At 31.2% G+C, this 25,681-nt stretch overlaps 3 protein-coding genes across 3 annotated transcripts; all 3 read left to right on the plus strand.

The window, feature by feature from the left end:
- Window positions 1-827: 827 nt before the first annotated feature.
- Window positions 828-11,056, plus strand: LOC107934687 (ATP-dependent DNA helicase 2 subunit KU70). Its single transcript, XM_041086849.1, has 20 exons — window positions 828-1,038; window positions 1,132-1,209; window positions 1,436-1,552; window positions 2,446-2,560; window positions 2,795-2,900; window positions 3,014-3,131; window positions 3,262-3,345; window positions 3,438-3,496; window positions 4,160-4,293; window positions 4,381-4,424; window positions 5,099-5,175; window positions 5,943-6,090; window positions 7,390-7,451; window positions 7,578-7,638; window positions 8,513-8,605; window positions 8,684-8,804; window positions 9,319-9,421; window positions 9,527-9,700; window positions 10,377-10,411; window positions 10,588-11,056. Exons 1-19 carry the CDS (start codon window positions 973-975, stop codon window positions 10,399-10,401), a joined length of 1,785 nt encoding a protein of 594 aa, XP_040942783.1. The 5' UTR covers window positions 828-972; the 3' UTR covers window positions 10,402-10,411; window positions 10,588-11,056.
- Window positions 11,057-12,008: 952 nt separating this feature from the next.
- LOC107934688 (LEAF RUST 10 DISEASE-RESISTANCE LOCUS RECEPTOR-LIKE PROTEIN KINASE-like 2.1) lies at window positions 12,009-15,243 on the plus strand. Its single transcript, XM_016867170.2, has 3 exons — window positions 12,009-13,141; window positions 13,752-13,793; window positions 13,885-15,243. The coding sequence occupies exons 1-3, from the start codon at window positions 12,334-12,336 to the stop codon at window positions 15,036-15,038; spliced, it is 2,004 nt and encodes a 667-aa protein (XP_016722659.1). The 5' UTR covers window positions 12,009-12,333; the 3' UTR covers window positions 15,039-15,243.
- A 3,233-nt stretch (window positions 15,244-18,476) lies between these two features.
- On the plus strand, window positions 18,477-23,841 carry LOC107934656 (LEAF RUST 10 DISEASE-RESISTANCE LOCUS RECEPTOR-LIKE PROTEIN KINASE-like 2.1). The gene is made up of 3 exons (XM_016867136.2): window positions 18,477-19,481; window positions 22,352-22,393; window positions 22,477-23,841. The coding sequence occupies exons 1-3, from the start codon at window positions 18,620-18,622 to the stop codon at window positions 23,628-23,630; spliced, it is 2,058 nt and encodes a 685-aa protein (XP_016722625.2). The 5' UTR covers window positions 18,477-18,619; the 3' UTR covers window positions 23,631-23,841.
- Window positions 23,842-25,681: the final 1,840 nt, after the last annotated feature.

Genomic DNA, 25,681 nt, shown 5'->3' on the forward strand with positions numbered 1-25,681 from the left:
TTAATTCTAACAAAAATTAATGTTCAAACATTCCATCCAGAAGCTTCTCAATCGATTTCAATTGGAGTTTGTGTTCTATTGTTTTAACCAATAAAATGATTACCTTTTTTAAGAAAAAAGTGCATGTGACCTTAATTTTATTGTTTCAATGCCTAAATTTTAATTTCTTCTTAGTCTTCACAATTACAAATACAATTACAAATAGTGTAACCTAAATAAATTATAATTAGAATCAATAATTATAAAGCACCCTCATAGTAATCAACAATAGATATTCGAAGCAAATTAGAATAGTTTCGGAGAGAGAGAATTCAAACATAGAGAGATTTAGGCCAAAATAAATATGGAAACAATTTTTACATAATTATTTGGATGGGAGTTGAACTTGAAATATTAAAGTTTCAATTTGGATGGGTGATACGGTGTGTTTAACTTATTTTTTATCTCACACTACAATATTATTACAATGTCTAATTACATTGCCATAACTATTTTTACATTAATCGCAGATAAACACATCGCTCATCCAAACCCGATATTATTCCTTCTTAAATTTTAATATTAGTACGAGAATTCAGTTAATTTAAACAAAATTATTTCATTAAGTTTAAAAATATATGAAAATCATAAATTCTAAATTAACAAAAAAAGAAGAAGATAGAATATCAAACAACATGATTTCCTATTATACATAGAAAAAAAGAATCTATAAAGACAAAGCAGGCCAAGCTTAAGCCTCAAAAACTTTGCCAAAACCTGGTTGAAAAATGTATCGGACCCGAAGCTTTATATGGAAAAGGCTCTCAAGCCCATGAACACTTTGATCTCCAATTGTCAGTGTCCTTCCTTTAGCTTGTCCAAGACACCTCCACTCCAAATATCGAAATGTATTTAAAAAATGCGTAGGAACTGGGAAAGTTAGCAGCACTTCAGAAACCGGCAAAAAACCTTTGAAAAATTTCATCTTTAACAATGGATTTGGACCCAGAAGATGTTTTCAAGGACGAAGAAGACGACCCAGATAACGAATTCTTCCAGGTTTCCTCTCTTTCTCTTTATTTTCTTCTATATTCTTCTCCACGGTTAAGAAACGAGAGATGTAGTTGTGTTGTTTTTGTCCAATATTTGCAGCAAAGTGAGAGTTCCAAAGAGTATGTTGTTTACTTGGTCGATGCTTCTCGGAAAATGTTCAGCACGACATGTCCTGGTGTAAGTTTTTATGTATAATCAAAACAGATAAAGAATACCCATTTCCTTTTCTTTACAGTTTTTTTAGTAATTGGTTTTCTTTTTTCTTTCATGGATTAATACCCTAATTAAGCTTTTCTGTAATGGATATGTTTTTTGATTAACATGTTTTTCTTCTTCTTCTTTTTCTATTTGAGATGTACTGACTAGCTGTTGGTTTTTTATTTTTATTTTTAAATATTGACAGAATGACCAAAAGGATGAAACTCATTTCCACACCGCTGTTAGCTGTATTGCTGGATCACTCAAGACTCAAATCATTAGTAGATCGTATGATGAAGTTGCAATTTGCTTCTTTAACACTGTAAGATGCAATTCTAGCCCTTTAGGTTGATATTAATTATTTTATTTACTGTAGTTAGAGCCTCTGGTCCTGGTGTACAAAAAAAAAAAAGAAAAATGGCAGGGGTGGGGCTTTCCACTTAGTCTACTCACAAAATATACTGTTGAACTAGTAGGTGTAACTTTTTAGTTCTAGGGTGGTAAACTCAATTGGGTGAAAATCTTGAATTAGATTAGATTTCTTTGAAATCTCATGGCGATCAGTGAATTGTGGGGAAGTGTTGGAAAATAGGTGTACGAATCCTCAGTAAACAGAAGTGTACATAGCAGTTCCAATGCTACTCTTTGGATCACTTGGCCATCATTCCTACATGACAAGATGCTATCAGGGCTTTTTGGTAACGAGTTGGTTAATCAAAAAGTTTTCAAATAAATAGCATTTTCGTTTGTATATCTCAATTTGGTTTTGCCACAATCACACATGGAATCAAAAGAATAGGTAGGAATGCACATAGAACACCAAGTAGCTGCCTTTGTTGGTCAATGGTTTCCATCAATGTGGGATAACTACTCCTAGTTTGCTATATTTTCTATACCAACGTCAACTAGTAAATTGGGTTTACTAGCAAAATATACCACATCTATTTGCAGGGATTGGACTTATTTTCTATATGTTTATTAAAGGACTTGTCTATGTGCGGAGATTGTACTTATTTTCTGTGTGTTTATTCCGACCAGTTGACATTGGTAAAACTTGGACAAGTTTCCATCAAATAGATGAGTCCTTTAATAAATATACAGAAAATAAATACAATCTTTGCAAATAGAGTTGGTATATTTTGCTATATGCTCTGGAAGTCTGCTGCCCTAAGTGCCTATGATATGTTTTCTTACTATCTTGTGTTCTGTCTGCAGAGGGAAAAGAAGAACTTGCAAGATTTAAATGGTGTTTTTGTTTTTAATGTTGCTGAAAGGGAGCACCTAGACAGGCCTACAGCTAGGCTTATTAAAGAATTTGACTGTATAGAAGGTAATTTATATTCAAATTAATTGCATTATTGGTGATCAATAATGAAGATTTGATTCTAAGCTTTTGACTGCCTGCTTTAACTATAGATTTTTGCTACAATACTATAAACTGATCGCAAAGTACTACTTAAAAGTTCATCATATTTCATTAGATTCACTAAATATGATCTTTTATGTTAAAATTTGTAAAAATCTTTTGGGGAACCAATGTACATATTTTTAAGCTATTTTGCAGAATCATTTATGAGAGAAATTGGGAGTCAGTATGGTATTGTTCCCGGGTCTCGGGAGAATTCCCTTTATAATGCCCTCTGGGTTGCTCAAGCTCTTCTTCGTAAAGGGTATGGTTTCCTGTTGCATTTGTGTTATGATTAAACAGCGCTTGTTTCCTTTCTTCCTTTGTTTTCCAAGGTTCCTGCATCTGGTTCAGTTTTTGACAGCAATACTCTTTCAGGTCTATTAAGACAGCTGATAAGCGAATTCTTCTCTTTACTAACGAAGATGATCCCTTTGGAAGTCTCCAGGATGCTGCAAAAAAAGATATGACAAGAACTACATTGCAGCGAGCTAAAGTAAACTAAATATAAAGTTGCACGTGCTTTGTGGTTCAGTGTTATATGAGTGCATTCAAACTGATTCCCATTAGCAGATTATGTCACCAGCATTTTTTTTTTTTTTTGCTCTTCTTTTTTTCCCCTCCAGGATGCACAAGATCTTGGAATCTCAATTGAACTTCTCCCTTTGAGTCGTCCAGATTCAGAGTTCAATGTTTCTACCTTCTATGCTGTATGTTTATTCATTCATGTTGTGTTTTCTTGTGCAGATTGAACGGGTGGATTATACATTTACTTTGGATAACAATTTTTTATTTCTTTCAGGATTTGATTGGGTTAGATGGTGAGGATCTTGCTCAATTCATGCCTTCTGCCAGCCAGAAGTATGTATTTATGGTTTTTTTTTTTTTTTAATATTAATCTCATTACTTTTATGCAATTACTATTACCATCAAGTGAGCTCAAATTCAAAAGAGGATCATTATTATGCACTGGTATAGATGCGTGCTGGTCAGTGGTCACATGTTGTGGAATTGAATTAGATTGTACTGACTGTAACAATGAGCTGATCATGTTCAAAAAAGCACAACACGTAGTATAACGAGCTTTTGTTGTTGGATGCTAATTAGGAGTCCACTCTTCTTTCTTATGACAGAAGAGTTGGCTACTTACTTTTTACATCTGATTCACTTTTCTAACTGCAAAAGAAATAAATACTCTGCCAGCACTTACACTCCCTTCAAATTTCTGAGTACCTATAAAATAATTGTTCATTTAGAAGTAAAAAAGAATGTGATAACCAAACATCGTGATGGATTGGTATTTCTAGGCCTTGTGTCTCTCAAACACTGTGTATGATCTCTCACCTCATGCATAGAGCTCATATTAACTTCCAATGGATTGTTTTCTTCAAAATTTTGTTATCTTTAATGATTTCGGACTAGTTATAAGTATATAATCATGATATACCTAAACGCAGTAGCAATATTATAACTTACAGATTTTTATATGTACGTTCATGATTCTTGTTCATAATCTAATTTCAGATTGGAAGATATGAAAGATCAACTGAGAAAGCGTATGTTCACAAAGCGAGTAGTTAGAAGGATTGGATTTCATATTGCCAATGGACTGTCAATTGAGCTGAATACTTATGCTTTAATTCGTCCTACAGTTCCAGGTAGACAACTCTCCATGTTCTAGTTGAATCTTGAATGTCAGGTGCCATACTATTTAACTCTTTTCCCTCATTTTTCTATGTCTGTAGGGGCCATTACATGGCTTGATTCTGTCACAAATCATCCTTTAAAGGTAATTACAAGTTGTTTTTATGGCTCATGTAGGATATAGGCTCTTAACATTTGGTAATTCTGACGTTTCAAAAAAAAAAAATGGTAATTCTGAAAAAATACATGCTATATATGACAATAGGCAACAATCATTTATACACACATAAGCATCTGTCGGCTAAGTTTTATGTGGAGTACTTGTTCTATTCTAAGCTTTTATCTTCTTTATGTTCCATCCTTTTCTCCATCTTGCAAACTTTTATATGTTTCTGGTTCTCTCTCTCCTCCAGCTTCCTCCACTTCTCTTAGGATATCTATGAGTGATTTTAATTAAAATATCTTTTTGCATTTGTGATGTAAATGAATATCTATTTTACTTCAATAGAGTGGGTCTTGTTTTGCTTTATGCATGTATTATGGGCTGCAGAGTAAGATATCATTAGAGTTTTGAATAGTTATCTAAATGGAGCTTAGAAGAAACAATTTGTTTGCTTTTAAGCTGTATGAGTTGGTTAGTAGCTTTTGCTGAGAAGAAAGTTCGTATTTTTCCTTCAATAAATCCTTGCTTCTCTGCATTGCAATATATTTATATAGAAAATATATTAATGAGGATTAGGTAGATAGAATGCGATCAAGAAGTATGCTGCTTGTGTTGACCATTTGTGATTTGAACTTATTTTCAATGATATGGTGCAGACTGAAAGATCTTTGATATGTGAGGATACTGGTGCACTGATTCAGGAACCTCCTAAGCTCTTTCAGCCGTATAGAAAGTAAGCATGGCTAGTATTTTTAGTGCTTTATCTAACAAATTAAGGGAATAGATTATGCTTGTTAAACATTGAAAGCTTCATGCATTTGTCTGGTTACATGTAAAATATTACAGTTAATTATTATCGGATGTAACCTTATTAGCAGATTGAATATACTATGACATTGTATTTCATTTCTCGGTTACATGTAAACTATTAAAGTTAATTCTTATTGGATGTTGACCTTATTAGCGGATTGAATATAGTATGACATTGTATTTCCTTTCTCAAGGAAAATATAACATTTCCTTTTCTTCAGTTTATTAGATTTGCTTCTGATTTTGGGGAAATTTGGTTCAAGTGGCTATACAAGATATATCTTCATCTTTTCTTTGATAAAGACCCAAAGCCTTTTTCTAATAAAAACTAATTCATCGAGAGAGTAAACGTAAAGTTTTCATTTTTTGTTAATTGATGATACTTGTGATGCATACTACGGGGAAAACATGGAAGCATATGTCCTTGATTAATGAGAGCAGTTTTCTAGTGTAGAGCATCATGCCATCGCTTTGATGCTTGGGTTGCTTGTCCAGCAGGGTTGTCAAAAGAAGTTTTCTGATTTAGACGGAACTTCCTGTCACAATTATGGTTGGGTTATTGATGTCTGGGAATAATGTAGTTTAAGACTTTGAAATTTGTTCATATGTTGTACTCGTTAATATTTTGGTTTATTTTTGTACAACTTTTTCTTAATCAACCCCCTCCCCTGTGCGACCCTGCATTTTCAGTGAGAATGTCAAGTTTTTACCAGAGGAAATAGCTGAGATAAAAAGAATATCACCCGGAAAACTTCGTCTTCTTGGATTCAAGCCATTAAGTTGCTTAAAAGATTACTACAACTTGAGACCATCCACGTTTGTATACGCCAGTGACCAGGTTAAGTTTTCCTCAAATGATACAGAAGTTTGTTTCTTGAATTTTTTTGCATCTTCTTTACTCTTGATCTTGTACACTTTTATATTTTGAGTTGTTGACTGTTATTCTTTTTGCCCTCTTTCTTCCTCACAGTTATTGGTATCAAGAAAACAAAGTGTGATATAGTATAATCCTTTTACATTAGATAAATTTGAATAGGACTGCTTTATCAAACAATGGATGACAAGGTTGTTGGAAGTATAATTGTAAATCTATTGCTTGATGTGTCTTTTCTGTGAAAGGAATGGAACTATAATGCAATCTTGAGAAAATGGACAATGAGTTAATTGTGAACAATGCACAAAGAGTCGAGAAGAGCATGTTTTCCTAAACATAAAAGTCTGTATTAATAAAATGAAAAATTTTTTCAAAGGTCATACAGTTCATTCCACAGAACTTCAATATTTAACATGTATTGTTGATTGTTTGACGGATTTGACTAAGGTTTCTTTTTAAAATAATAGAATCTGGTGGCTATAGAGTTTAACAAACCAAAATCTGACATATATGTCCTGAGTTTGGTTTTACGTACTTTATGCTTGAATAGATAATGCAATTTCATTGTTGCTTGTGAAATAAAATATGCTGAGATATTTAGCATTTCGTTACGGGTGTCAGATTTTTCTGTATCCATCCTAGTGATTTTCAATAATCTCCCACCTGACCCTTTTGTAAGATAGCATTTTGATATTTTCAGTTCAACACTTGATTAGGAGCACTCATAAAGAACCTATAGAAATTCATTGTATGCTGGTCACCCAATCTCCTTTGCAAGGATCAAATGTCAGGTATCACCTCTGGGTCTATACCATTCTGATAATCAGCTAGGTAGTTGTATTAAAGACATCTTCAATTGAGGGCCAAAGATTATAGTATGCACTCATAAAACATATTTTCAATATAGAGGAACGTATTAGGGCATGTGGGTGGTCCAAGCTCAATTCAAGTTTAAAGTGCAGATTAAGAGCTAGTTTAGTGTTACTTTTGAGAAGTATTTATGTAAAGTTTGGTCTAATATTCTAGCGTTTAAAAATGTGAAGTACTATTTTATTGTAACTCATTATTAACATTTTGATATATGAAATATAAATTTTAAATACTTTTTAAGTGACTAATGGTATTATGATGTTGATTTGCTTATGAAGGCATGTGTTTGTTACTTATTGCCCTTAGCTTTAATGAAACCTGCTTTTTTTTTTTGGGGGGGGGGGTTGTTTGTTTGTTTACATTTACTAAAAGTTTTCTGCTTGACCAATATAGGAAGTGGTGGGTAGCACCTGCATTTTCATTGCCTTGCATAGATCTATGCTAAAGCACAATCGGTTAGTATTTTGCAACTTCAGCTTCTATGTGCTGGTCTACTGTTCTTCTTCAAACTGAAGCTCCAAGAAGTTGATAACATATCATTGTTCTTGATCCTAGTACATGATATTTTTGTGTCATTGCAGTTTTGCAGTTGCATATTATGGGGCCTCAAATCATCCTCAATTAGTTGCCTTAGTTGCACAAGTAAGATATCTGTTGCACTTCAGACTAATGCATCTGGCCTTGTGATTCATGCGAAAGTCCATATTTGGGAAATTGGTCTTCATTGCTTGTTTTGTTATACGTTGTCAACTTCTTATTTGTTTCTGTTTTCCCCTATCACTAAACGCTGAGATAATATAAGCATAATAGTGGACTTCTGCTCTCTGACATATGACTCAAATCATTCAGTTCTCAACAGTGAGAATATGGTGCACAAATATGATGGAAATTTAAAACTACCATCACATGTTGTAAGAGTGTTAGGCTTTGTAATTGGATCTGTTGTATAGAGGAAGGTTTCAGCTATTTTTTCTGCTGAAGGTTATATATATGGAGTTTGCATTAATGTCAGCATCACCAAGGTTTGAGGGGGAGAAATTCTTAAGGGAAAAGGCGAAGGTTGAAAGGCTGCTTCTGTTGGACTGAGTAAAATATGACATATTTTGATATTTTTAGGATAGTAGACTAAGTGGTAAATATAAATCTGAGGAGTAGAACTTCTATGCTGTTCTATTAATGTTACAATATGAGCAAACTTGAAGGCCTCATTGTATCTCTGTGTCATTGTAGTTCTTTATCTGTTCTTGGTATAAACGAAGCCTGAACCAGATTTAATGTGGTGCATATGTGTATATGTTACGCAGCTGATTGTGGTACTTCTTGACATGTGCAGAGAAATTAAATTTGTTTTATGAGAGAACTTTCAATTTCTTTATGACAATGATGTAAAAACGACAGTTAGAATTGCAAATTTTGCTATTCAAAACTGAAAGATACAATGAGACATTTTCATTGCATTCATTTATGTTCATATAGACAATTGTGACAGTTTATCAATCTTCTTTAAACTTCACAGGATGAGATTACCAGTGCTGGAGCTCAAATGGAGCCGCCTGGAATGCACATGATATACCTTCCGTACTCTGATGACATCAGAGATGATGAAGAGGCAAGGACATATTCTTGAGTTTATGCTAAAAGATTTTCAAGTCATGTTATCACTGATAAAATTGGGGATGTTTCACAGATATTTCCAGATACAGAAGAGGATGCACCTCGAGCTGATGAGGATCAAATTCAAAAGGCTGCTGCTTTAATAAAACGTATTTATGTGAAGGATTTTTCTGCTTTCCAATTTGCTAACCCTGGTAAGCTGTCATTTTATAGTTTATACTTATACACTGTCATTCTATTGCTTATAGGTATTCACAGACTGTGTATGAAAATCAATAAATCATTAAATACACTGTAGCCCTGAAATTTTAGAATGGTTCCAAGTGTGTGAAAAGCATTATTTTTGTTTTTAACATGATTGAAGTTAAGAATCAGAGTACACCTGTTACTCTAGAGTTATATAATGGAAGTACAATTTGCTTATGATACAGAGTATAAACATCTATGGACAAGGTTAAATCATGAATTGATATAATTTCAATTGATTTTTTTCCTTCTGTATGTTCAAGTTTATGCAATTACCGCTTGTCAAATGGTATCAGTTCCCATTCTTTTCAAGCAATATGAGTAATTTTAAGGTTTGATAGTAATAAATTCTGAGGTATCAGACTTTTTTGTTTGTGGTTAAAGTGGACTGCCAAGTTGTTGATGCCATTCTTCTGTTATACTTTGTTGACTCGGTCACCATGTTATATAACATTGTTGCAGCTCTGCAGAGACATTATGCAGTATTGCAGGCTCTAGCTTTAGCAGAAGATGATATTCCAGAGACCACTGATGAGACAGCACCTGATGAGGAAGGTTTGACTAGGTAATAAGGATTTGGCTTTATTCTTAAACTCTTTCATCCCGTTCTGGTTGTTTATAAAATCTTTTGGCCTACAAACCGGTCATCATGAGAAATTTTTTGGCACAGACCAGCAGTTGTTAGGGCAGCAGAAGCATTTAAGCATTCTGTTTATGGGGACAGCTATGATGAGGAAAGTGACATGGGTAAAGAAAAAATGAGTGAGGCCTCTAGAAAACGTAAAGCTATTGCAGAAAATGCAGCTAAGGATTATGATTGGGGTAACCTTGCAGACAAGGGCAGGTGAGAGGTTTATTTAATTGTTTTCTTTGATTCAACAATGCTTTTAATTTCTCTTAGTCATCGAAATGGATTCTTTTGAACTAAATTTGAGGGTAATTGTACAAACCAGGATTTGAGGCAAAAAAACTTGAGGCTTAATTTATTTGAGTGAATGCTATTTCAGAAGAAAATGCTGTTTCACTTAAAGAAAAAGGGTTTATAAACTTCTTGGTAGGGGTGAAGTCGGTTTGGTTCCGATCAGGTTTCTTTTATTTTTTGAACTGCCCGTGATAATTTGGTTTGGTGCTAGGTTTTTTCTTGCTAATTTTGGGTTTTGGGTTTTTGGATTTTATTTTGATAAAATGGTTTTGTTTTATGGTTTTCGGACATTATTTGGTAAAGTTTCAAATTTTTTTTCATAATTATTTCTAAAAAGGATTAATTTTTCAAAGTAAATAAAAATAATCAATAACTCTTATATAGTACCTTTTGAAATATATTTTTATATTATATTTTAAATTAATATTCACTATTTTAAATATAAAATATTTATGTTATGTCATAAAAAATGTTAAAATTAATTAAAAATTTTAGAATTATGTTCAATTTGGGTAATCTGGTTTTTAACTTGTATTCCAAAAATCATCAAAATACCACTGTTTAGATCAATTTTCGGTTTCTTGGTTTTTTTGCACAGCCCTACTTGGAACGTATTCAGTTGAATAACTCTCGGTTAGTAAAAATATACTAGTGTTGGTTTTTCCGATTCTATTTTCCCCTGACTTTGGAATGAGCATTGGCATGAAACCTAGTATATGTAGCAAGATTGCTGGTAATTGGGGTACTGAAATTGTCACACATAACAAATCCAAGGAAGTTTATCTTGCTTATTTATTCCTCTTTTGCAGTTGAAGAATTTAACAGTAGGAGATTTGAAAGTTTACTTAAATGCCCACAACCTTCCTGTTAGTGGGAAGAAAGAAGCTTTAATTAGCAGGATCTTAACCCACATGGGCAAATGAGCAAAGGTGAAGCCGATAAAATATTGAAGACCAATATCAGATAAGCCACAAGTCCTACCACATTATGCTTGTTTCCTATTCGAATGCTAAAACTAGTTTGGCATTTGCATGATGCTACTGTACTTTTCAAGGCTAAACATCTCTTTTTGCATTGACATCAAAGCTTTTATTGCGCATATTAGGTTTCGTTAGCTCATCAAGAAATTCGACTTTTTGATGATGCTTTGTTTAGATCAAGGAGATTAGATTTTATTGTCATTATGACAATGTGTGGACATCAACTAGTATCCATGATCCATTTGTGTACATTTGGCAAAGTTTTGCATATGAAATGAAAGTATCATTTGATCTGGTAGCTTCTTCTACTGTTTCTGCAGCTTATATCCCTCTACCAAATTGTCAAATACTCAAGTTGGTACCATAGTGTTTGATCTTGAACTTTGAGCATTAATGCTATTAAGAAAGTGTACTAATAGAATCTGGATACTGTTTGTAGACAAATTGGAAGTTACAAATGATGATTCCATGCCCTGCAAAGCTTGGCATCTCTCAGTTTAATTGCAAATGTCAAATTGGATGTGATAGCAACTAGGGAATGGGGTCAGTCAGTGGACTATTATTTATAATATAATGTGTATCACTCTGCTGCTTCTCTTTAGCATATATATGACCTGGTTAAGGGTTTCCTGTTCGATATAGTGTACGATAAAAAAATTATATAAAACCAAAAAAACCTGTTATTTTTAAATATTTTATTATAAAATATCGATTCAATAATTAAATAGAAAAATGGAGATATTATTCGATTGCCTTTTGACTTGAAAAAAAAAAACAATTTGGGTTTAAGCAAGCACCTAGTTTTGGCAATTGTATTTAGACTCAGATTTTAAGATTAAAGCAGTCTAGCTACTTGCAATGGCACAAGATTTGTAAACAAAACTGATGAAACATTATATATATACATATTATATATTTATGGGCTAGATTATATAGATAGAGATAATAACGGAATCTTAAAACATAATTTTATTATTTATCAATTTATAATTTTTTTTCATTTTTAAGGGACTAAAATGATTATTTGAGGGGTCAAGTGCAATTTCATTATATATAAATTTGTAATATTATTATTTACAAGAGGATTGAACTGGAATTATCTTTATTCTTGTGGGAACCAACATCTTTGTCTGCCGCTTAAATTTTTATATATATATATTAAATCAATAATTATCGATCAGAGTGTGTATTACATTTAAATTTAAAAAAACATTATGCAAATTCTAAAAAAATTTATTGTTGGTTAAAAAAGGAAATCATAATTACATAGAACAAAGGAAGCAATGGCCAAATTCCTTTCTTGTTTCTTTAATGGTCACCTCCCCGGGACCCAGCATCATTAAATACCCAACCACAATCCCATTAAGAATGTTTTTCATACATTCAGATTATCAATGATAAAGAAAAAGAAAAATGGGGGGAAACTTCCTTTTTACTTCTTCCAAGTTATTAGAATCATTAATCACTTCCTTTAATCATAAAAACCTCTCTTCATCACATTCAGTGTATCCTTTCTTCCACTTCCCAATGTTAGTTTTTCACTTCATTTACACGTAGACTTTTTACCAAACAAACATGCCTCTCTTTATATCTGCAATTTCATATCCCCTCCTGGTTCTTTTCACCATTATCCTTTGGTCTGTTCAAGTTCCACCATTGTTAAGTTCAAGCAATGAACACTATGTGGGCTGCAGCAAACAGTTCCATTGTGGGAAGATAAAAAATGTTAGCTACCCTTTTTGGGGAGGTGACAGGCCTGAGTATTGTGGTCAACCAGGGTTGAAGTTAACTTGCCTGGAAGATGAAGAAACCCAGATTACAATCATGTCTGTAAGTTACAAAGTCATTGAGATCAACATCAATTTACAAGCTTTCACTGTTGCAAGAATTGATTATCTTCAATCCCTTTGTCCCCAAACCCTGCTCAATACCACCTTGAACTTCAACCTTTTGAGTTATGCTTGGAACCTTGAGAACATAACATTGTATTACCATTGCCCTTTGATTTCCAACATATCTTCAGGGTTTCCAAGTCTGTTTAACTGCAGCACCAGCAATGGAGCAGATATGGTGAATTACTATGTTATAGCATCTGTTCTGGGCAACCTTTCAACTGAAGTGAAAGACGGGTTGAGATCTTGTGATAGCCATGTGATTGTTCCAGCTTTTTATACTGCAGTTGAGACAATCAAGAGAAACCCAACTCCAGATACTTTGGTTTTGCCTCTTGGTAATGGATTTGGATTGAAATGGGATGCAAATATAGCTTCCAAATGTGAAGACTGCAATGGTTCTGGGGGTAGGTGTGGGTATAATAACAGTTTGAATCAATTCACTTGTTATTGCCCAAATCATACTGATGCATCAACTTGTCTTCAATCAGGTATGCAGTAAAAACACATTTTCTTTTGAGTAATTAGAGTTTTTGGATCAAATTAATTAGGTTTCTTGGTTTAACTGCTTCATATATGCATTTAGAGAGCACTATATAAATTTTTTTCTAAAACCAGCAACTTTTTCAACCATGTGAGGTCTCAAAATCTAGGTGCTTCCATCCCTTTGATATGTTTAAGTTGTGAGCTCTACATGGATTCTCAATGCTTGGTAGCATAAATTAAAGAATTCAAAAGAAAAAAAAGTGTTGAATCAGCTGTCTGTATTTGAAATATAGTTTAGGTGAAAGCATCAACTTTAAAGCTGACAAATTTGAACATATGTTATTATTCTAAAGTAACATGCTTGCTTTTCAGCAGGAACAAGGAAATATAGCCAAAGAAACAGCTATATCTTTACTGCTAAAAAACCCCCCACTTTGCTGGCACTTATGGATCGTAAAATTTTAAAATTTTAGAACATAGTATTTGCAAATTACATTTCATTTTTTATTAATTTTTTTCTTTAAATCCAAATACATATCAGATATGAATATAAAACACGAATAATTTAAGAAAAATGTACGTCTAGGTAACATGATTGTCTATTTTATGTTCCAGGGTCGTCTGTTGGTACCAGTTTGAAGATTAAGCTGATCATAGGTAATAAACACATTCTTATATCTGTGTTTAGAAGAATGAAAAATCAACTAATATTTCTGACAAAAGATAATTGACCATTCATTTAAAACAGGGTTTACAGTGGTAGGGGCTACTATCATGGTAGTTTGCTTTATGGTGTTTGCCTTGAGGCTTAAGAAAGGATCGTTGTCAAGCGGAATGCTGATGAGTTTGCAGCGAAATAAAAGGAAGAACAGTGAAAGGATTGAGGCATTCATCATGAGATATGGTTCAGATCTTGCTCCGAAGCGGTATTCTTATTCGGACATCAAGAAAATCACCAAGTCGTTCAAAGACAAGCTTGGCGAAGGCGGATTCGGCAGTGTCTACAAAGGTAAGCTGCCAGGTGGACGTCTTGTTGCAGTTAAAGTCTTGAGTGAATCTAGGGAAGATGGAGAGGAATTCATTAACGAAGTGGCGAGTATTAGTCGAACTTCTCATGTTAACGTAGTGACGTTTCTTGGATTTTGTTATGAGAGTTCGATAAGAGCTTTGTTATATGAGTTCATGCCGAATGGATCGCTGGATAAGTACATCTACCACCACAGATCACCAGATAAAAGTTGTATACTGAACCGGAAAACAATGTTTGAAATTGCTGTCGGCGTTGCACGAGGGTTGGAATATCTACATCGAGGATGTAACACGAGAATTTTGCACTTAGACATAAAACCTCATAACATCCTTTTAGACGAAAACTTTGTTCCCAAGATTTCGGATTTTGGTCTTGCTAAGTTATGTGAGCGGAAGGGAAGCATTCTTTCGTCGATAACTGCACGAGGAACAATAGGATACATTGCTCCAGAACTATTTTGTCGAAACTTCGGAGGCGTTTCTTACAAAGCCGATGTTTATAGCTATGGGATGATGGTTCTTGAAATGGTCGGAGCGAAGGAAAACATTCATGTCGGAGGGCCTTTAACAAGTGAAATGAACTTCCCTTCATGGATTTACAAACATCTCGAACAAGAAGCATTCAATCTTGAAGGAATCACGGTGGAAGATGAAGAAATAACTAGGAAGATGATTATAGTGAGCTTATGGTGCATTCAAACTAATCCATCAGACCGACCATCAATGACTAAAGTGCTAGAAATGTTACAAGGAAACCTTCAATCACTAGCAACTCCACCAAGACCTTTCTTGTTTTCTCCTCAACGGTCGCCCCCAAACTCCTTGTCGGCAATATCATTTTTTGCATCTTCTATTACCATGAATATCGAATAATAAGGCTGCGGTAAAATTTTTGACTTCACAAAGGAATTAAGATTTTAGAAAGTATTTTCTTTTTTACTTTTTAAAACATTTAACCTGTTTTACCTAATAGAAAATGTATATTTCATTAGAGTTGTTTATCAATGAGATCAGGTTCGGAATGAACCATTGTATGGTAAAACAATCAATATTTGTTCAAGTTTAGCTTAGTTCGATATATGAGCTTCAATTTTTACTAAAGTCCTTTTATATTTTGCAAATGATTAACACAATCCTATCATATTAAAGAAAAAGGTTTAATTTATACTAATTCAATTTTATTATTTAATATTTTTAATTAAAATTTTAAAGATGAACAATGAAACATATTTTTAATATTAATATTATAGTATTATCTATATTATTTGTTGAGTGTTTTACTGAGTTAATGTTACCCTCAACCGGTTACCATCTTAGGTAGGAAAATTACGAAAATACTCTTTCGTAAGTAAGTTATAATTTTCGAGAGCATTTTAATCTTTTTATTTTTTAAAAAATCAATAAAAAATATGTATAAGATAGGATTTGAACTCACACCAATTAAATTAATAAAACTTTAAATTTACCACACAACTAAAATTTCACTTTAATATGTAGATTTTATTATCTCTATTAGTTATATATAGACCTAATCATGGGTTGAGCCACCCGGCCCAGCCCATTATAAATGTGTGAGGGTTTGGATAAAAATATAGGCCCGAAAAATAGGCTTGGACAAAAAAAAAAGGCTCATTTAAAAAATAGGTCGGACATCAGGTAAGGTATTTTAGCCCGGTCGGGCCCGAATTCACTAAAAGACAATTTTTTAATGTTATTTTCTTGTTATTTTCTCCCTATTTTGCTACCATTTTACTATCATGTTGCTACTATTTTATTGTTATTGTTTAGATATTGTATAAAACTTATTTTTATTATTAATTTTGTATTTATTTTAAAGGCATTTGTTAATTTTGTTATTATTTTAGAGGCATTTGCTTGTTAAGTTGTATTTATCTTACTGTTATTTAAGTCTACATACTTTTTAAAATTTATTTTCAATTTGTTGGGAAATATTTATTTTGATGTTTTTAGTATTTTTGATGTATTATATATATTTAAAAATTATATAAAATAATATAAAAAATTAATACGGGCAGGACAAATCGGACTCGAGTTTTAGCATTTTTATCTGGGTAGGGCTCGGGCAAAATTTTAGGCCTGTTTTTTGAGTCGAGCCCGGGCCTAGTAAATGGGTCTATATTTTTAGTTGAGCCCGGACCGGCCCAGCCCATGAGCACCTCTAGTTGTATATATTAATAATATTTTTAATTGAATTGGTGTCTCAAATTACCTCGACATTAACTCACAATTGATGACAACACCATAATAAATAATTGTAGTGTATTTAGTATTGTTAATTTAATGTATTTATGTTGTTAATTTCACGTGTTACTACGTTTAATTATTTTAAACCATATATTTCATTGTTTATTATATGTTGTTTTAAAAATATATGTGTTTTAAATTTATAATTTTCACACACATACGCGTGTGATAGGATTTCCAATATATTATTATAGATTTAAGTTAGATTTAAGTTACATAATATAATATAATACAATACTTAAAAACAAATTGGATAAGGTTAGACTAAAGCTATGAATATTAAAATTCAAGTCTTGAACATTTTTTATATTGATTAATTTTTTTTATCTATAGGGTACATACCTCCAAAACTAATTCAACTATAAAATATTTTGCCCACATTTTAGTCCATAGATTCAAGATGCCTTGGTTGCCCAACTTTCCATGGTTCTCCTCGTTAGTCGTTACCCCTTTTCTAGGTAAGCATGAGTTAATATGTTTACTTTTTTTTTTTAATAATTTTGTTATAAATTTTAATCATATTTGTTTTTTTATATAATATTTAGAATTATTTATAGTCTTTCCTTAACCCATAAATAGGAGAATAATGCACTTCAGCACAATCAAACTCACGTTCTTCTGCATTTGCAATAATGTTAATATTAATTGAACTAAAACTCAAATTGATTAATACATCTAATTCTTAAATCATATTTTTCAAATTCTACAATTAGTACCGTTTTTATATATTCTAAATTTTTATCTATGATATTTTTAAAATCAATATTGATTCCAACAATTCAACAGAGGTAGTGAAAATTCTTAGAACATGCAATGAAGTTGAAAGATTTCTTTTTTAATTTCTGGAAGTAAATATTTTCCTTTGTCCTATCACTCTCAACAACACACCACTTGAAAATCAGAGTATTCAACCATTTTATTTTCCACATCTAAAAATAAAATAAAATTAGAGTAAGGTTGAATTCAATGGAGATAGAATAAATAGAATAAAATTTTGCCATGACTAGAAATTAGTTGGGATCATGACTAGGTAAACTGTAATTAAATAAATACAAGAAGAGGTTTTAATTATTCTAAAATTAAAGAAATAAATACAATCAATAGGAAATGAGATAGAAAATAGAAAATCAAAATTATGAATAAGAAATCAACTATGTTAGTCTTGGTATGATGACATATTTCTTTTCATTTATAAGTCAACTATAGTAATCCAAAAACAACTTCAAATCACTACTTTTTTTTCCTTAAATTGTAATTTAAATACGAAAACGATTGTCAATCGAATATTTCTAAGAGAGTTTCTAGAATTTAATTCATCAACAATCTGACATATTAGAAGAGCCTTACAAATTAAAAAGATCTGAACCTAATCAACAAACTCAACTGTGTCCTATTTCTTTTATATATTCTTTTTAATTTTTGTACTATATTTTATACACACCTGTCATCAATTCAACGTATCAAATATTTTCCCATAAAAATACCATATTTTACTAAAATTAATATCATACACCTTACAAAAAAATAGCATACAATCATGACCAGTCTTTTCTTCATAATCTACCAAAAAAATGTCAAATATGCGCCCAACAATTATGTAAGATATATTAAATTACATTTTATATCTAAGAGATGAAAATTGTAATTAGATTAATTATAAGCATTAAAGTTAATGATTGAGATAAATATAGAAGCAGCGACTAAATTAATAAAGAGTATCTTGATTTGTTTCTTTTTAACTACTGTCGATTTTTGGCTTACTTTGGTTTCCAGTACTGTTCTTGGAACTTAATATCCTTGCTGACTTAAATTAATAAAGCTGCACCATTTTATACAAGCAATCGAACAATATCCTTAGTTCTCACTTTTCCTTTTCGATTATAAATGATATTTGGGTTGGAAACGTAGATCCACTCACTAACTTTTCACGACTTTTATAAGATTCAATAATGGCTAACCAAGTTTCCATGACTATTCCTTTTCTTATATACCCCTTTCTTTCTGCAATCTAAAGTCTTTCAATTTTGTCCTCTTAAAAATATCAACAAAGATGGGGAACTTCCTTTTAACTTTCAAGTGACTAGAATCATTAATAACTTCTTTAACCATAAAGGTTCTCTTGATGACATTCATAATATTCTAATTTCTTCCATTTCCAAGTTGATGTAACCTTTACTTTTTTGGTTAGGATGAAAATTTTTGCCAAATTCTCTCTCAAGCTAGTGCTTTTACCAAACAACATGGCTTCCTTTAATATCTCTGCAACCTCATCATCCCTGGTTTTTTTCATCATCATCATCCTTTTATTAGCTCAAGTTCCAACCTTATCAAGTTCAAGCAATGACAACTATATGGTCTGCAGCAAACAATTCCATTGTGGGAACCTCAAAAATGTTAGCTACCCTTTTTGGGGAGGTGACAGGCCTGAGAATTGTGGGCAACCAGGGTTAAAGTTAACTTGCCTGGAAGGTGAAGAAACCCAGATCACAATCATGTCAGTAAGTTACAAAGTCATCGAAATCAACATGGATATACAAGCTTTCACTGTAGCCAGAACTGATTATCTTCAAAACCTTTGTCCCCAAACCCTGCTCAATACCACCTTGAACTTCAACCTTTTGAGTTATGCTTGGAACCTTGAGAACATAACATTGTATTACCATTGCCCTTTGATTTCCAACATATCTTCAGGGTTTCCAAGTCTGTTTAACTGCAGCACCGGCAATGGAACAGATATGGTGAACTACTATGTTATAGCATCTGTTCTGGGCAACCTTTCAACTGAAGTGAAAGATGGGTTGAGATCTTGTGATAGCCATGTGATTGTTCCAGCTTTTTATACTGCAGTTGAGACAATCAAGAGCAACCCAACTCCAGACACTTTGGTTTTGCCACTTGGTAATGGATTTGGATTGAAATGGGATGCAAATATAGCTTCCAAATGTGAAGACTGCAATGGTTCTGGTGGTAGGTGTGGATATAATAAGAGTTCGAATCAATTCACTTGTTATTGCCCAAATCATACTGATGCATCAACTTGTCTTCTATCTGGTATGCAGTAAAAAACACATTTTCTTTTGAATAATTAGAGTTTTTTGGATCAAATTAATCAGGTTTCTTGGTTTAATTGCTTCATATATGCATTAGAGAGCACCCTTTTTTTTTCCCTGGAAAAGAAACTAGAAAAATTTTCTAAAACCTGCAGCTTTTTCAACCGAGATCAAAATCTAGGTGCTTACATCCCTTTGATATATATCACAATCGTGAACTCCACATGGATTCTGTTTGCTGGGAAGTGGCTTTTGATGGGCATAAATATGAAGAATTTGGATTATGTTAATATAAAATCAAAACACAGTATTGAATCAGTTGTCTGCTGTCAGTCAATTTGAAATATAGTTTAGGTGAAAAGCATCAACTTTAATGCAAACGAATGCGAATATTTTATTATTCTAAAGTTACATGTAATATGGTTGCTTTTTATACGAAACAGAAGGAAAAAAAAAAAGAAAAAAGAAGAAGTAAACTTTACTACACTATTATTAATAAGTTTAGGTTTTGTTACTTAATTTTAAAAAGTTACAAAATTATAATTGAAAAAGTTTTCATTTAAGTTATTGAACTATTCGATAGTTTTTATTTAAGTCCTTAGGCTATTAAAGTTTTCTTTAAAAAAGTCTGACTAAGAAGCTCTAAGCGATAATTTGACAATTGGTATGGTAGATCAGTACCCATTGATGAGTAGAACATATATTAGATTCAAGCCGATCTGATGGTCAGTGTCGGAGATTGGAAAAGAAAACTATTTCGATTTTGGTTTGTAGATTCGTGATTTTCCTAGCTATTTCATAAAAAAAAACTAAACTGTAAACAAGAAAGGGGAGAAGAGCTTTCGATTGGTGCAGGCAGTGTGAACGGAGAAGGCCATACAACAACGATTTTAATAGCCTAGTCTTAAATGAAAACTTTTAAATAGTTCAATAATCAAATTGTAACTTTTTAAAGATGAGTGACCAAAACGTAAATGTACTAATAATTTAATATCTTGGGTGTAGTTTACCTAAAAAAACAACAAGGAAATTGCTTAATAATTTAGTAATAAATTGAACCATCAATCGAAAATAACATTCAATTGAAGCCTTAATTAAATATAAACAATCAATTAAGCACTTGAAAAATCAATTTTTGAGTAAGCACCTAACATTGGTAAGTTATCCGTGTGACAAAATATAGTAATTTTCCCTAAAAATGTTTTAAAAACATTAAAAAAATTTTAAAATTTATAAAAAATTTAGATTTTTCAAAAAAATTTAAAAAAAGAATTTTCAAAAGTTATAAAAAAACTACTAAAAAAATTAAAATTTTAAAATTATAAAAAATGCACGTGTTTTTATTATAATTAAAAAAATTATATATTTTTTAAAAAAGCAAAAAATTATAAAATACTAAAAATAATAGAAAATTATTAAAAATTTGTATAACAATTATAAAAATATAACAAATTATAGGAGACATGATTGATCAATTTATTGATATCATCAATATAAGCATTAGTGCTGTGTGGGAACATGTTGTTGTTCTTAGAACCTGAACCTCCTGCCTTCTATGTTAATTAAATTTTGATTTTTTTTTTCTCGACAGTTAAACTTTTTATGTGGCACCTTAATAAATCATGTAGACACTTTTTCATAATTTTATATTATTTTTATTTTTTTAATTTTCTAAAAAAAATTAGTATTTTTTGCAATTTTTATAATTTTTGGAAATTCTAATTTTTAATAATTTTATATTATTTTTAAATAAATTTTATAAGTTTTGAAAGTCTAACTTTTTATTTTTTTTTAAAAAAATCCTATTATTTTAACAATTCTTTTATTTTTTTTGCGGTTTTATAAAATTTTAAAAATTCTATTTCTTTATTTTATTTTTTGAAAATTTAAGTTTTTTATTATATAATTTTAGATTTTTCTAAAGAACATTTTAGAAATCTTTTATGTTTTTTAAAATTTTAAAGGAAAATACCATATTTTATCACATGTCAAATTTAATAGTGTTAGGGGCTTACACGAAAATTATTTTTTTCTTTAAGGTTTAATTGATTGTATATATTCGATTAAAACTCAATTGGGTGTTATTTTCAATTGAGAGTTGAATTGATTATTAAATAACTTTAGAGGGTTTTTTTTCATATATTAACAAGCAAGAGTAATATAGCCAAAGAAACAACTATATCTTTACTCTTGAAAAACTCATTCTGAGGTTAAAAAAATCTATAACTCGTATTTTCGTAAATTTAGAATTTAGTTTTTATATTTTTATTTTTAAGAATTTAGTCTCTTTATTTTTTTGATTTTAAAATTTAAGTCAAACTGATAACACTGATAAACTTATTTTGCAAAATTCGAGTTCATTAAAATGTTATTTTTTAGTTATATTTCTTCCAGGTGAGTATTTCTTTTTTAATTTTAAAATGCCATACCAACGAATTTAATAAAAGAAAGAGTATTAACAATTGAGCCTAAATATTGAAATATAAAAAATAGAGATTAAATTTTTAAAAATAAAAATATATGGATTATATTCTAAATTTGTGAAGAATGCAAGTATCTATAAACATATTTTAACCTTTTAATTATCAAACTTGACATGATAAAACTTTTAAAACTTCAAACATAGGTCGATTGAGTTTTAGTTTGATTGACATAGACATTGTTGCTAATGCAGGAGTATGCGAGTCCGAGTGCGTTGAATAGTATTATCCTCCTATTTATGGATAGTTTTAAGCATTGTGTCAAAAAAGAGTACTAATATAGTCAGAACTTGACATAATCATCTATTTTTACCGTGGCATGGTCACTTTCTTATAGGAAGTTCCTGTATGAGAAAGTGGAATTCTAAATTTCTTGGATTTAACGTTACAGGGTCATCTGAAGGTACCGGTTTGAAGATTAAACTAATCATAGGTAAATATACTGACTCCTTTATATCTCTATTTGGAAGAATGAAAATCAACTATTATGAAACTGATCCCATCCCTTTAAAACAGGGTTTGCAGTGGTTGGGGTTACTGTTATGGTAATTTGCCTTGTGGCGTTTGCCTTGAAGCTTAAGAAAGGATCGTTGTCAAGTGGGACGCTGATGAATTTACAGCAGAATATAAGTAAGAACACTAAAAGGGTTGAAGCATTCATCATGAGATACGGTTCAGAGCTTGCCCCAAAGCGATATTCTTATTCAGACATCAAGAAAATCACCAAGTCGTTCAAAGACAAGCTCGGCGAAGGCGGATTCGGCACTGTCTACAAAGGCAAGTTGCCTGACGGTTGTCTTGTTGCAGTTAAAGTCCTGAGTGAATCAAGGGAGGATGGAGAGGAATTCATTAATGAAGTGGCGAGTATTAGTCGAACTTCTCATGTCAATGTGGTGACGTTTCTTGGATTTTGTTATGAGAGTTCGATGAGAGCTTTGTTCTATGAATTCATGCCGAATGGATCATTGGATAAGTTTATTTACCAGCACGGATCGCCGGATAAAATTTGTATGCTAAACCGGAAAACATTGTTTGAAATTGCTGTTGGCATTGCTAGAGGACTAGAATATCTACATCGAGGATGTAACACCAGGATTTTGCATTTGGACATAAAACCACATAACATCCTGTTAGACGAAAACTTCGTTCCCAAGATTTCAGATTTCGGTCTTGCTAAGTTATGCGAGCGGAAGGAAAGCATTCTTTCATCGATAACTGCTCGAGGAACAATAGGATACATTGCTCCAGAACTATTTTGTCGAAACTTCGGAGGCATTTCTTACAAATCCGATGTTTATAGCTACGGGATGATGGTCCTTGAAATGGTTGGAGCAAGGGAAAACGTTCATGCCGGAAGGTCTCTAACAAGTGAAATGAACTTTCACTCATGGATTTACAAACATCTCCCACAAGAAGCATTCAATCTTGAAGGAATCACAGCAGAAGATGAAGAAATAACTAAGAAGATGATTATAGTAAGCTTATGGTGCATTCAAACTAATCCATCAGACCGACCGTCGATGACGAAAGTGCTAGAGATGCTACAAGGAAATCTTCAATCATTAGCAATTCCACCAAGACCTTTTCTGTTTTCTCCTCAACAATCGCCCCCAAACACCTCGTCTACAATATCATTATTTGCATCATCCATTACCATGAACACCGAATAACTAGACCACGGTAAATTTTTTTCCTTTTTATTATTAAAAAATTAACTTCTTTTACCTTATAGAAAATTTTTAATGCATGTATATTTCATTAGAGTTGTTTGGATCAGATCAGATACGGATCACACTATTATACAAGTAAAATAATCAACATTTGTTCAAATCTTATTCCTACTAATATTAAAATCTAAGTCAAAATCATATTTTACATGTATCCAACTATTTTTTCAAAATTTATTTTAAACCTTCTTAAATATCCAAATAACAGTTTGTTAGGATACAGGGTTTATGATAAAGTTGTTCTCATAATAGCTTTCATTGTTTATATATATCGCTGTCATGTATTTATTTTTATCTTATATGCTTTAAGAGTTTGATCTCTTCAATTAATATCCGAATTATTTATTTTAATTAAAAATAAATTAGATGATTCCCTGCTAAAATTCAATTGGATTGCCCTTTTTTTACTTTAAATTATTTTAATTTGTTTAAAAATAAAGGATGAGTCACAAGTAAATTATTACTCTTTGAATCTATTGATACCATACTTTTTCTTACTTTGACTTGACAAATAATTAATAATATGAAAAATCATTTACTGCGCTATTACTAGATTTTAAAAATTTCACAAGTAGACGTGAAATATTATTAAAAAACCTGAAACATACATGTGTTTTATATTAAATCTTGATTGTAGAGTTAAAAATTCTTTTTATATTAATTACTTGAGTAAATATTCGGGATAAAAAAAGGAAAATTTTAATCTAAAAAAATTTATGCTTTAATTGATAAAAAGATTTTTTCAATTTTAATATTGAGTAAATTTATTTTTTTAAATATTTTAATCCCGTCAATTTTAAAAGTGAACATCTAAATATATTTAATTACAAAATTAATATTTTTGTCAATTGTACATAATTTTAATTTGTATAATACCTTAAAGTTTTCAAGTTTTGCTTATTTATATATATGTTTTTTAATTTTGTATTTTTTAAAAAATAGATATTTTTAAATTGATAATATATATAAACATTGAAACTTAATTGGTTATTATATCAATTAAAATTATGTATAATTGATGAAAATATTTAATTTAGTTTAAATTTTTTTAAAGGGCTTTAGGTTAGTTTAATAAACTTTCAAGCTTCAATACATTTGATTGTTTTAACAAATAACAAGTAATTATATGCTATTTCCTGGGAGTAATGTCTATTTAATATCATTTTAGATTTATTGATGAAATTTTGGTTTAATATCAAAATTAAAATTATCAAGGTTATAAACTTTAGGTTTGAGTTTTACTCTCATGCATGAATTTTATATTTCAATTATTAATCCATTTATATTTATAATAATTAATTATAATTGTAATTATTTGTTATTATTTTATAATTTACGCTCACAGAGAAAGGAAAGTAACAAAACTGATAAAAAGTCACAAGACATACCAACATAAATTTGACTTTTGACCAATCTTTTTCCTTTTTTGTCCTTTTCAAAGTTCAAAAAAATAGACAAAAAATATGACCAAAAACACTATTGGTTAACCAAAACTGAATTTCAAGTCAACAAAAAAATCAGTTTTATTGAAAATATCTTAAATTTGTGAAAATGATCCCTTTTTAGTTAAAACAAAAAAAAGCCCATCCCTATCTATAAATAAAAATAAAATAAAGAAGACGTTTTATAAATAAAAAAATAAAACTGTATTTTTAAGTGTAGATAATTTATAAGCAAACAGTAAAAATTTTCAGCTATAATTTTCGTAAATTCCTAATTATATATTTTGTTATATACTTTTTATTTTATTTTATTTAATGGGAGATGGGTCCCACCTTATCTATCGTCACGCTAAACTGCATGATCACGTGAAAGGGAGCAGAGGTGGGAGGTCCCCCCGAGTCCGCATCATCTTTTGCTGGACTCCCACACATGGAGACACAGAGATCGGTTATATAACTTTTTGTTTATCTATTAATTTATTTGGGTTGGGCCGGTGGGAGTAAACTCGCACGTGCGCCGAACTTTTGACACTTGTGATATTATTATTATCT

The sequence above is a fragment of the Gossypium hirsutum genome, chromosome D01 (assembly GCF_007990345.1).
Source record: "Gossypium hirsutum isolate 1008001.06 chromosome D01, Gossypium_hirsutum_v2.1, whole genome shotgun sequence".
In the NCBI taxonomy this organism is placed as follows: Eukaryota; Viridiplantae; Streptophyta; class Magnoliopsida; order Malvales; family Malvaceae; genus Gossypium; species Gossypium hirsutum.

What these genes read in the sequence shown, in the direction of transcription:
- LOC107934688 (XM_016867170.2), top strand. Translation starts at nt 12,334, where the DNA reads ATGCCTCTCTTTATATCTGCAATTTCATATCCCCTCCTGGTTCTTTTC. An exon ending in ATCAACTTGTCTTCAATCAG is followed by an intron (nt 13,142 to 13,751) that starts GTATGCAGTAAA and finishes TTTATGTTCCAG; the next exon opens with GGTCGTCTGTTGGTACCAGT. An exon ending in GAAGATTAAGCTGATCATAG is followed by an intron (nt 13,794 to 13,884) that starts GTAATAAACACA and finishes CATTTAAAACAG; the next exon opens with GGTTTACAGTGGTAGGGGCT.
- LOC107934687 (XM_041086849.1), top strand. Translation starts at nt 973, where the DNA reads ATGGATTTGGACCCAGAAGATGTTTTCAAGGACGAAGAAGACGACCCA. An exon ending in CAGATAACGAATTCTTCCAG is followed by an intron (nt 1,039 to 1,131) that starts GTTTCCTCTCTT and finishes CAATATTTGCAG; the next exon opens with CAAAGTGAGAGTTCCAAAGA. An exon ending in ATGTTTCTACCTTCTATGCT is followed by an intron (nt 3,346 to 3,437) that starts GTATGTTTATTC and finishes TATTTCTTTCAG; the next exon opens with GATTTGATTGGGTTAGATGG.
- LOC107934656 (XM_016867136.2), top strand. Translation starts at nt 18,620, where the DNA reads ATGAAAATTTTTGCCAAATTCTCTCTCAAGCTAGTGCTTTTACCAAAC. An exon ending in ATCAACTTGTCTTCTATCTG is followed by an intron (nt 19,482 to 22,351) that starts GTATGCAGTAAA and finishes TTAACGTTACAG; the next exon opens with GGTCATCTGAAGGTACCGGT. An exon ending in GAAGATTAAACTAATCATAG is followed by an intron (nt 22,394 to 22,476) that starts GTAAATATACTG and finishes CCTTTAAAACAG; the next exon opens with GGTTTGCAGTGGTTGGGGTT.